Source organism: Orbicella faveolata, unplaced genomic scaffold, assembly GCF_042242905.1.
Source record: "Orbicella faveolata isolate gen_17 unplaced genomic scaffold, um_ofav_v1 contig_4, whole genome shotgun sequence".
Taxonomy (NCBI): Eukaryota; Metazoa; Cnidaria; class Anthozoa; order Scleractinia; family Merulinidae; genus Orbicella; species Orbicella faveolata.
In genome coordinates this window covers 586,710-599,501 of record NW_028301569.1, presented here as the reverse complement: position 1 = coordinate 599,501, position 12,792 = coordinate 586,710, and the positions used below count along the sequence as shown (strand labels likewise).

Here is a 12,792-nt window from a genome sequence, read left to right as displayed (position 1 = left end):
ACAATATATGACGAATTTCTATCAATTTAGCAGAAAAGTTGCGTAACAAATAGTCAAAACTTACACGAGACAAACTAACGATTTGGAATCGATAACATAACGAAATTGAATAACAATACATCAAAAAATAGTCAGCGTGAATACTACGCTAAGATACTAAATAAGATTCGATCACAGAAATACACAACAAAAGGAACTGATTAACAGCTCAATGCTTTCGAACCTAAAAGGTGGGCGTTCACTCTAGTACCGTTAAGAACATTTTCTAATTTAGACGATTATAAATCAGTTAACATTGTATAGATGTTCCTTTGCATTCCTTCGCCCATAGCTATAACACTTCTCTTAATCAAAATGACAAAGGTACTCATATATTGGTCCCGCTTGAGCCAAGGGTTAGGAAATAAAAAAGCATCAAGAGTTCAAGGTTGACAAGGCCACGCTAGATGGAAAGAAAAACTACTTTAAAGGGACGCTAACTCAGCTTTTATATGCGCGTGGTGACGCTTAAAGGTCCGATTACAAAACCAATAAAAAAGAAATAAACATTGTAACTACGTTCGTAACTAAGATAAAGAAACAATTATTAACTAATCATGATTGGCCTGGCTAGTTTCCTTAACAAGAATAATTACTGTTGTAATATTATTTATAATTATATTTGCACTAAGGTGCATTGATAATTTCTTATTCTGACATTGGACAACATCAAACAATAATATCAACCTTGATTCGAGCTACAATTTCCAGTTTCCAATTGCAAAGTCTTCTCATGACAAAATAATATGTTGTATATGGTAGACCACAAGTGTCTAAGTATAAGCTGACTTCCAATCATGTAACGCTCATGTTTTCGAATTTGCCTCTCTCGATAACAATAGGGAATCCATGTTTCCAAACAAATTAACAAATTTAAACAGTAACAACACATGTTGATTTAAGACTTGTTTGTGAAAGTCTTCAACCCCTCCTCCGGTTTCGCAAGACTGGACAAACTTCCTGCTGGTGTTTGATCATGCATGCAAATGGCTCTGAAACATAAAAGAATGGGAAAACAAACAAAAACAAAAAAATCAGTTTGGATACAGTGTACATGTTCTACTAAATAAAAGGTGCTGTTAACTCCAACGGCAGTTCATACGTACTAGTGTACCAGCAACCTAGGTTTCACCTCTTTTGACATATGCTGCCTGTTGTGATAACATATTGTATTCAGTGAAACTAAATTCAACGAATGTTCGATACTTTACAAATGACTGCAAACACCATAACCACTTTATTAATAAGTGATATAAATAGGACATGGATTGCAGGGCCACAAAATAAAGTAACAGAAAGAAAAAATACTTTTGAGTATTTGTCGGTGAAACTTCAAACTGCCTACAATCTCCAAGCAATTTAATGCTTTTAAAAACTGAAATACATTCTTTCAGTATTTAATAACAAAATATCCACTACTCTGTCAAAAAAATTGTTCTCCCGTGAATGATGAACTTACTCTACAACTCTTGTTATTGATTCTTTGTTCTCTTTTGCTGAGACACCATTGTAGCCAATGTATTAAAGGGTATCTAGAACATGATCTTCAACAAGAATGTATCCGAGCTTCATTTCTGATGCACTTCTAAGCTAAAGTGAGATCAAAATTTGTTTTTATACGTCAGATCATCATCATAAGGTATATATGTATATAGGGTAAGTCATTTTGCATGTAGATACTTTCCATATTTAGTGATCTTGGTTTGGGTATGCATTTAAACATTCTGTACATAAGATAACAAGATATTTGCATTTCAACAGTTAACATAATATCCCAACCACTTTTAGTGAAGGGTGCATCCTTATAAAATATCATCATCATCATCATCATCACCATTGTAATTCATCCTAAAATTAATTATCAAAGACATGCCTTAAGACAGATTTTCCTTAATGATTCATCTTTCAAATCCTCAATCACAAATGATCTGCTGAGCTCATTATAAATTTTAAGTGCAAGAAAGTTTGGGCATGGCCCACCCTGGACAATGGACATAGCCATGACTTCACCAGCAGTCAAAAAAACATCCCTTGCTACAGCCAACACCAAACGCTGTTGGGAATCCATCAGCGAACAGCCTGGTTTCACAGTATTCAAGCATTTCTATAAAATTACAGAATTGAAAAGGGGTCTAAGTTAAAACTTGCAAAGTATTTAAAAACAAAAAGTCTTGCAAAAGACAATGAGAAAATATTATCTACATCAGGGTTTAGCTCTTTTAAGATTTTAAATTCCATGACTTTCCATGACTTTTTTCATGGCTACCTTAAATTGTCCTCATCTAAACTTGACCTTTTTTCTTTTGAAAATCACCTTTTATTTTCAGTATATTTTTTGTCCACTCGAAACATGAATGTACATGTCTCCAAAGTGCTACCTCAAATTATAACATTACTTGAGTGGGGGTTTCTATTTAATAGCAATTGTAACAGATTCTCATGCTATCTGTTGTTAAATGAAGTGTCTCAAGTACCTTTGTCTAAGATTGTACTTACTATAATGTGCTAGAATTTATCTCTAACAGAAAATATCATATGACCCCTTTTATTCCAAGTAGACATCTACATAGTGTTGGTGGATACTATCAGTGTTTACTTTAGGAGCTTTGGGAGTAATACGTCAAAGATGAGAGACTTTCCACCTGTAAAAACTTTCGCTTTGGTCCCCCATCATCAATGGCTGGATCACCTCAAAAGATAACTTTGATGGTATTGGTGGGACAAAACTACTCATTACGAGCTCTGGTAAAGTCCCACCACGAGTGTTTCCTTCTGACAGTTACTCTTATTTCATCCTCCTTTACCTTTGTTGCAAGATTACCAATTTCTTCTTTCAAGTTCCTTGCCCTTGAATTGCACCTTACAGTATAAATAAAGGTGACAAGATAATTGATCAAGGAAATTAATTCTCAATACTAAGTATTTTTCTTACTCCCATGGATGGGGCATTTGAAACACTGCAACAAGCACTTTTAGGGGCATTTACTCAGCTCAAAAAACACACTGTCTAATGTCTAAGTTTTACACATCAGCTCATTAGGAAACCTTGATCGACCATAAACTTTCTAGTCCTTTCTACTGTTACATAATCTACAAATTTGAACATTCAAATACCTTTTCCCTTAGGGCTGTCTTCAGCAGTTGAGAAAGGATCTGGAAATTCCTCCTTTGACTCTGCACATATATCAACATGATCGTCAATAACTTCGATTGGGAACTTAGCCCAACATATTGGACAGTCAACATAGTGTGAAGTTTCTCTGTGTGTAACTTGAGCATTCTTGTCCTGCTGCATGAACTCCACAGGTTTGAAGTTTTCACCTTCTGAGTCGCTGTCGATCTCGGTGATGGAACTTGTAGGAGACTCTGTCAGTATGCCATTCAGTTCTTCAAACATATCTCTGGCAGGAAGCAAATAGAATATGATCCTTGCATACCCAAACCCAGATTCCTCTTTATATCGATTTAGGGTAGATGGCTCAGGGGGTGAAGTCCCAGGAATTGACTTCACTTCACCTCTATCCTTGTAAACCAGACGGTATTCAGCCTGAGGGTGAGATTTTGAAAAAAACATAATTTTGCCTGTTGAAAATTCGTAATTACAATACAGTTATGTTTCCAACCCCAACCTAAACCATATTAAATTAAACAGCCAAAAAGCAACAAAAAACAGCACTAGCGGAATGTTGGATGCTAATAACATTTCTGCAAGAAGTTATGTGCATTGTATCAATAAGTCTTGAATCCCTTCTGGCTGGATCTAAAATTACTTTAACACCATCCAGACACCAAATACGCTTGACAACAGAAATGCCATATGCTATGATCTAAGAATATTCACAAGGATATTTTCAACCACGTGTCTTTTGGTTGTCAGCGCCAACCAAAAGACACGTCGGCTCTGGGAACGAGATTACCATGTTTTAAACCAAGGCACGCATGCGCCGTGAAACCGGAACTCTTAAAATCTTGGAGTCTGGAAGTTGATTATTCCAGAGCTCCGTGTCTTGGCGCTGATCAAAAGACACGTGGGCTCTGGGAACGAGATTGCGTCCCGCCATTTTAAAAAGTGGAGAAGGTCCTGGGGACGAGGTTGTGGAAAAATATTTTTGTACTGGGATAAAAAAATGTTTGTACTGGAAAAACATTTTTGTACAGGTAAAATATTTTTATACTGGGATAAATATTTTTGTACTGGGATAAATATTTTTGTACTGGGATCAATGTTTTTGTACTGGGATAAATATTTTTGTATTGGGAAAAATATTTTTGTACTGGGATAAATATTTTTGTACTGGGATAAATGTTTTTGTATTGAGAGAAATATTTTTGTATTGGGATAAATATTTTTGTACTGGGATAAATATTTTTGTACTGCCCCTGTGGGCCACCGTAATAACCATGTGATTAAATGTAAATTCTCTTTGCTCTCGCCATCATTACGTCAACAGCTCGTGATAATCCTGTGTTTCTATCGAGTTATGCAAACACGACTTTTAACCAATCAGCGCGCGTATTTTCTTAGGACTGTTTTCGAAATAAATTTAACGATGCGTTTGTCACGTGATGAATGAATTTTTGACGTACATATGTGGAAAGAGGACTTTTGAAGTTAGAGTTGCTCTCCCTTGAGCCCCAAGCAAGTGTTAATCTTTTCTTGTGCGCACACAGCTTACTAAAAACTAATTCTTGCAAAATCTCGCAGCCTCGTTTTTTAGTGGTTATGTCCGATTCGCGGTCACGATTTTATCACAAAACTGTCTCGCAGTTTCGATTTTTTGTAACGCTTAGAAAGTCTCGAAGTACCAATTTGTTTAATTGTTTGTTTTTTTTCAAATATAAATGATGTCTGAACATCTCGAGCTCGTATTTAAATCTATCTTTATTAAATAAGTTCTATAAACAATAGCCTCCATTCGGCGCGAAAATATGCTCGGATATTTGTCCTTTCCGATAGCGTAGCTCGAGGAAAACTGTGAACTTTGAGGAACAGGCAATGTCCAAGGAGAAATATCCGAGCATATTTTCAAACTCATTGGAGGCTATTGTGTTTATTATCGCTCAGATATATTTCGCAACACACGCAGGTTTGAAAATAGGGGATTATACACAAATATCCGTACGTGGACCGAATGTGGGAAGTAAAGCTAGTTGTTGTTGTGGTATTAAATTCAGATCAAAATTAAAGTGAGACCTAAGCAATGAGCAAAAGGAAATATTATAATCTACATGCTTATCAGGATTAGTTTTCTATCATCATTAGTTGGCAGTTATTAAACTTCCAAGGAAAACAAACCCTTGATACAACAAACATCGAGGTTAATCAGCTTAAACGGAAGTTGTATGATATGAATGCTATACGATCGATCCTCACATTTAAATCCTAAAATTGTTCTCGTATGTTACAAAGAAAATCCAGGTGGTGATTGCGCTAAGGTTATCATTTGTGCGGAAACTTTGCAAAAAGTTCTCGAATGAGAAAAAAATGACTTCAAGAAAGTTTTTCCAGCACTTCCTTCACGTGAGGAAGCGCTCACGAGCCGCTTCGGCGAGTGCAATTTCAGCTTTTTGAAAAACTCACGAGTGCAAATTACCTCCAAATTGAACTCGTGCAATTTCAGCTTTTTGAAAAACTCACTCGTGCAAAATAGTTCCAAATTAAACTCATAACCGTATGATTAAATGTAAATTCTCTTTGCTCTCGCCATCATTACGTCAACAGCTCGTGATAGCATATATAGTTCTGTGTTTCTATCGAATTATGCAAGCACGACTTTTAACCAATCAGCGCGCGTATTTTCTTAGGACTGTTTTCTAAATAAATTTAACGATACGTTTGTCACGTGATGAATGAATTTTTGACGTACATATGTGGACAGAGGACTTTTTGAAGTTAGAGTTGCTCTCCCTTGAGCCCAAAGCAAGTGTTTATTTTCTCTTGTGCTCACGCAGCTTACTGAGTCTGAAAAACTAATTCTTGTTCCTCCTAAATAGCCATACAGCACCTGGTTTGTCAACAATTTTGTTAGTGGTAGTAATAGTTTATATTCTTGGCACGTGCGAAAAAGTGCAACTTAACACTATAAAAATCATTTCTAACCTGGGCCACAACAACTGAACCAGATGTACATCCGACTCCCGCAAGCTTGGGAAATGAATAAAAGGAAAGACACAGATATCGCTCTTTACGCTTACGCCAGACACCCAGCAAGTTATCATTAAATTAAGTGGAGACAGGAGAGTGAAAGACGCAACTCCAAAATGAAGTTGACATTTTCCCTTATGTTACTGTGTGCGTGGTCTATCTGTGTTACTCCTTACAAGATTCAAAAGGTGAGACATAAAACATGAAACTACCAAGGCTACCTAAGACTTTTCAGTCAGGCACTAAATCAAAGTATCAAGTGTCCAGTCTTAAACTGAAAAAAGCATTATACCAACTTGATTTTTGCAATAACCGTCCAAGTTTCTCACGCTCATTGGCAATAACGCACGGATCTTGAAAACTTTGTCAAACTTTCACAGCGTTTTTAATGCTGTCAGTTACCGATATAAGGCGCAGATAGAATCTGAACGCGATTTTTTTTTTAAAAGAGGAAACTGGTAAATACTTTTAAGATGACTTTAAATTCCGATCGGAGTCAACTGTAAGGCGAAAAATCATGTGTTTACTCTGTTGTGCACTCGATGAATGTCATCTGTCCATTTTGACATGTTCAGAATTCTGATGCAAATGGACCGAACTGGATAATAACCAAGCGGGTTTTTAAGAATTTCTGAGTGGATTAAAGGTTAGATGTAAAAATTATGTTTCTTCAATTCCGTTTTGAAATACTGAACTTAGTTTGGGAATCATTAGGCTAAACTCGGGTTCTCTCGGCTCTCTCTAAAAAACCCATTTGAAAAAAATCAAAATTTCCGTCCACGCTGAGGTAATTACATGTCCTTTTCATAGTTCCTGTTATGAAAAATATTTCTAGTTCTTTTGTTTTCAGTAGATCCTAAGGTTCAGCTGTAACTTATTATTACACCATAAGCGAATACATAACTAAGAAGGCTTGTACTTTACAACGTTCGGTTTACCTCGATTTTCCTTCGAGTAACCTTCAGCTTCGAGGTTTACCCAACAGACAGTAACAAAGGGAAGTAAAATTCAGGGCTTTCCAAGCCCGAAGGCAATGCAGGGACCACCCCGTTTCCGCCAACAAAACTCGTTATCTATCATCGAAATCCGTCATTTGGACGTACAGTATCGTAAAGTGTATTGTCTAAAATATCTACTAAAAACGATAAAAATGATAACCTAATTGGCGCAATCACCACCTGGATTTTCTTTGTAATATACAAGAACAATTTTAGGATTTAAATGTGACGACCGATCGTATAGCATTCATATCAAGGGTTTGTTTTCCTTGCAAGTTTAATAACTACCAACTAATGATTGTAGAAAACTAATCCTGATAAGCATGTAAATAATATTTCCTTTTGCTCATTGCTTAGGTCTCACTTTTAATTTTGATCTCAATTTAATACCACAACAATAACTAGCTTTATTTCCCACATTCAGTCCACGCACGGATATTTAGTAAATAAACCCCTTCAGGCGGCTGGTATGTCGGCTGATGATGTCTGCGGCTGAGAAATATATTTGAATATTTGGCCGAGAAGCGAAGCTTCGAGGGCAAATGTGAAATTTCGAGGACAATCTCTCAGCCAAGGACAGTATCAGCCGACATACCAGCAAGCCAGAAAGGGGTTTATTTATTTTATAACCCTCCCATTAATTTTCATATCACAATTAAACCGCTCGTTAACGTGGTAGAAAAGCCAGTGGTGATCTGATGGCGAATGCGCGTGATTGACGTAAGCAAGCAAGTACATTTGATTGGTTTAACTAACTTTATTTCCACTGTGATTGGACCAAAACTTGACAAGCTGTCATGTGAAATTAACTCGCGTAACACCCCTTAGGGTGCGTTCCTTTGGTGTGATCTGGATCAGGATCAGTGATCCAAGATCAGTCTGGATCATGGTGCTTTAAAACAACCGATGAATCCATTCTGGTCATGGATTCATCGGTTTCTTTGATGTGCCATGATCCAGACAGATCTTGGATCATTGATCCTGATCCAGATCACCCCAAAGGAACGTAGCCTCAGATGAAAAACTAAAAACTTGATGTATTTTCCGGAATAGCATTTGCGACCAGCTATTAACTGTCACTATCACTACACTCAACAAAGCGAGTTTGGTTTCCTTCCATGTAAAATAAGAGAAAGAAAAATTTGAAACTCTTGCGCTGCCTGTGTTTCTCTTCGACGGAAGCAATCGGAGGACAAATATCGACGTAGGCGGGGGTTATTGCGTGATAACTGTACTGTGCGTATTCACCACGTGACGTAAAGTAACCAATAAAATCGAGTCAAAATTAATGCGTGGGTTATAATTGTGTATAATCTCCAAATTTCAAAACTGCATAACTATCTTGAATTCTCTGAACCCCCCCCCCCCCCCCCCCTCACGTTTAGAGGAGGCTATGTAAACACGGAAAAAGTGCTCTATTTATTAATTCGCATCTGAATTTGATTGTATGTTTACGTGTATCAATTGCGGAAGTTTATATTTAATGAGTAAGATATACTTACATTCCGCAGCTGGTTCAGGTCAGATTCATAGACTAAACTTATATGCTCATGAAGCTTCCGTATTCTTAATCTATCGTAAGCTTTTTTAAAAGCAGACCGCACTCAAGACTCCACATCTTCCGCCGTTTTCTTTTACACTCGTACCCATGTGCTTCACGCAAGACAGACGTGTTTATTTCTGCACTTTTATTATCTCAATTGTGATCCGGGTAATTGGAAATCATTTCATAAGCTCTCTTCGCAGACAGTATTTTTCAGCAGCGTGAAACAAAAGCCAAAAATTGGTCTGTATTCGCAGGCTAGCTGCGGAGAAGACCAGACAGCAGAGACAATTTGTGCATGCTTTGACAAAAAAAAAAAAAACAATTGAACTTTAACCTAAAAAAATTGAGCTGTCTACGTTGATTCGTTATAGTACTTATACATATACTAGCGTGACGTGTGTTTCCACGGGATTTTCTCGTGCCTTCGCTTAATTCTGGTTTCTTTTGCCTCCAGTAAAGCCTCTTGTAAGAAGGATTCAGAGGATGCTACACGCTTACAGTAAATACAGCGCGTTTCAAACGGGAGCAAGCAACGCACTTTCCCGGGAGGGGAACTCTCATATAAAAAGGACAGTGGTGCTCGTCAGAAATTTTGAAAAGAATTCCAAAGAGCCCCTGTTTTATGGGCGTGGCTTGAAATTTTTCAACCCCTAAGAAGCACCAGTGGTAGCCTGCAAAACAGGCTCACCTTTGAGTCACGCGCTCGAGTTGAGAGCAAAGCGATCCGGCGGGAAGGAGTCTGGTGAAGAGGCGCCAAGAAAGTCTTCGCCGCTCGATTTCGTGCTCGCGGCTACGGCGCGCGCTTGTGCTCTAACGTGAGCCTGCTCGCAGGCTAAAATTACAATTTTACAGCTTAAATTACAATTAAAAGTAAACTTACAATAATAAAAACAACTATGATAAAAATGCATGACGGAAGAGGTGAGTTTTTAGCTTGGTTTTAAAAATACTAACAGTGCTGGCGCTTCTTATGTCAAATGGTAGCGCATTCCAAAGTTTCGGTGCAGCACAGGTAAAAGAACGGTCACCTATTGTAGCTTCTGATTTAAAACGCGGATAACTAAGTAAAACTTTATCGCTAGAATTCCTTAGATTATATTTGGATGGGAGCCTAAGAGAGATAAGAGACGATAAATAAGTAGGCGCTAAAAATGTTCAGTTTGTAGAACTATAAACTAGAGTCATCTCCATTCAGCTCAATATTCCTGTACCTTTATGTTCACAGGTCTCTGGTAATACATGTAAGACTCGACAGGACTGCTCCAAAGATGAATGTTGTGCGTTCCTGAAAACGAGAGCTGTTAAAGTCTGTCAGAAGATACGTTTACTTGGAGAGACATGCAATCCCCATGAAATTGTAAGTAGTGTCAGAGCGTTCTAAGCGTTCTAAGACCCTGACTGTGTTCATCTTAGAATTCGAATGCTTTTCTTTTTACTCATAGCGAGATTTGGTAACTATAAGTCCAACGTAAAGTTTTAAAAATGTTTTAGCCTTGATAAACCGAGATTTATATGTGGGTTATTGACCAAGCGTGAGGTCAAGATGGTTGGGTACGTATTGGCCATTTTATTTTTTATTTTTTATTTTTTTGTGCTTGTTTAAAGACCGAAACGAAGTCCAGGTCCATAAACGCGCCAAAAAGGAACGAGGCTTATATCCAGCCATCTTGACCGAACAAGCTTGGTCAATAAAGGATTTATTATATGGAGAAAAGACACTATCTTGTTGCGGGACACAGCGGGTAACCCGAGCGGGTAAGATAGCGCCATCTTGCCCGCTCGGGTAGCCAATCACTGCCCAGGATTCGGTTTATTTTGCACGCTCACGGAGCTAGCCATATAATAAATATATCTTATTAACCAAGCGCGAGGGCCGTACATGAACTAGGAGAATATCGGCCCAAGGTCTTGACAGTAGGGATCGAGCGTAGCAAGGTCCGTACAAAAAAGACCGAGGGCTGATATTGTCCCAGTACGATCCCAAGCAAGTTTATAAGAGATCTATTACGCAAATTAAATTACAAGCCTGCAAATAACAGTCGGTCATCGGACAGCTTAGCCTGGTCGGACCCCTCTGACCAGGCATTTCTGCTACAATGAAAACTGTGTTAACTGGAAATTTGTTGCCGAATATGGAACAAGTTATTTCATTGTACTGCCACACTATACTACGCAAAAATGCTTTGTTGTCAGTTTCATCTTGATTCCATTTCTGAGAAATAATTTTATCACGCGTAATGCGTCGTCTCAAATGTCACGTCGAATTGTAAACAAGCCACATCAGCGCCACTATTCCTGTGCATTAATTTACACATTTTGCAGTGCATCGTGAAAGATCGTGAATGCCCATTTCGTCTGGATTACGTTCGTCTGAAACACTACTAAAATCTGAGGTCTTATGTTATTATTCGTTGTTTGTTGTTATCTGCAAGTGTTGTGGAATATCTTTTCAGTCGTAATTTGACCCGATTAAAATATTATCTAAATTGAATACACGGTCCAAATTCTCACGTTTCGTTTATCTGAATGCAATCACTCCAAAATGTAACTAAATGTTTTTCTAGTCCGTATGTCAAAAAATCAGTTTTATAGCTCTTTTTCTTATTATGAGTTTTTATACTGCCAAGCTGTCCACGCGGGAGATCGTTTCATCGCTTTTCCGGTGGTTCTCCTTAGACGTCGGGAATACACGTGTGATCAAAAACATTTTGGCGAGGGGTCTACACTTAAATACCAAAATGTTAAAAATATGAACTTGTTAGACAAAGTAAATACTACTGCAAACCACTTTTTCTAAATAAAAAAGTAGGAACTTTCAATTTCATTTATATTTCAGCCTGGACTCCCAGAAATATGTCTGTGTCAGCAAGGATTGACTTGTACACCTGTGGTAAATGGAAGTGCAGCTCATCAATGCCTGAAGATTCCGGACAGCCCACGTGAACACGAGGAGGAACACGTTAGGCGCTACAGCTTATCGCTTTAAGCAGCATATTTTCATTTTATGGCAAAAGCAGATTATTAAGTTAAAAGCTTTTCTGAGAATTTATTAGGGAGCTCAAGAAAACCACGACGGCAACGGCAACGGCAACGTCATTGTGCCTTGTTTTATAGCGTAAGCGTATCCTTGTAATGTAAGATTCGCATGGTAAATAGTTTAAGTACAGTAGATTAACATATTTTATTATATGGCTTGTGTTTGTAGCCGATATAACGCGCGCTCTGATTGGCCAATTCTAGGGAATTATTCTCCCGTAATGCCCACGGGTTGATTACGGGCCCGCAAAACCAAAGCGAAAAGCCATATAATAAACAACTTATTAACCTCGAATTAACGTTCCGTCTTTAAGGTAAAATCTCAAACCTCAGCCTTGCCGTATTGACCTCGCTATCGCTCGGTCTAAACGGCAACGTCTCGGTTTGAGATTTTCCCGTAAAGACCTCACTCTCGGTTAGTAATTAGTATTTTATTGTATTCTAACCAGAGTAAGTATTGTGTCGTATTGTCGTATTGTGTGATTTGCAATAAAAAAAGTTTTTATGTCACCTGCTCGTTTATACAGTCAATTTGTATCGGGTATTGACATGACATGTGTAGGTCACTCAAGGGTAAAGGAGGGTAGATTGCTGCGTTCGTATTACCGTCATTTGCTACCTTAGACAATACCAAGAATCACGAGACAGTCAGGCAATTTCATTACAATAGAAGGTAGGATTGTGTAATTGTCACACCCTATTTAGTAAAAGTACGTGGCCTCGTTTTCCTGGATCACAAGAGGGTAAAAGAGCGATGCTAGCAGTGACTCGTCCTCTTAGTCTGTAACGCTAAATCTTGAAGTCGTTCAAGCAATCAAAGCAAGCAAGGAAACAAAGTTAAGTACTTTCTCCTTTTATATACTGTATAATTGTTCAAATTCTTAAGGGTTATAGGAAATTAGCTCCAGTCAGAGATTTTCGCTTACCAATCACCATGCCAATCTTACGCCAGCTAATACAATCGTTCACACATACCGCACTTTTTCACTTTTTCCTCGTGTTTCAGTTTTTATCCAAACATTGAGGCA

General features: G+C 37.9%; 1 protein-coding gene and 1 pseudogene across 1 annotated transcript; one reads left to right on the top strand and one right to left on the bottom strand.

Annotated features, from left to right (window-relative positions):
- Positions 1-1,900: 1,900 nt before the first annotated feature.
- On the bottom strand, positions 1,901-3,654 carry LOC110053689 (uncharacterized; annotated as a pseudogene).
- Positions 3,655-6,240: 2,586 nt separating this feature from the next.
- On the top strand, positions 6,241-12,262 carry LOC110053687 (uncharacterized). The gene is made up of 3 exons (XM_020759946.2): positions 6,241-6,372; positions 9,954-10,085; positions 11,565-12,262. The coding sequence occupies exons 1-3, from the start codon at positions 6,301-6,303 to the stop codon at positions 11,712-11,714; spliced, it is 354 nt and encodes a 117-aa protein (XP_020615605.1). The 5' UTR covers positions 6,241-6,300; the 3' UTR covers positions 11,715-12,262.
- Positions 12,263-12,792: the final 530 nt, after the last annotated feature.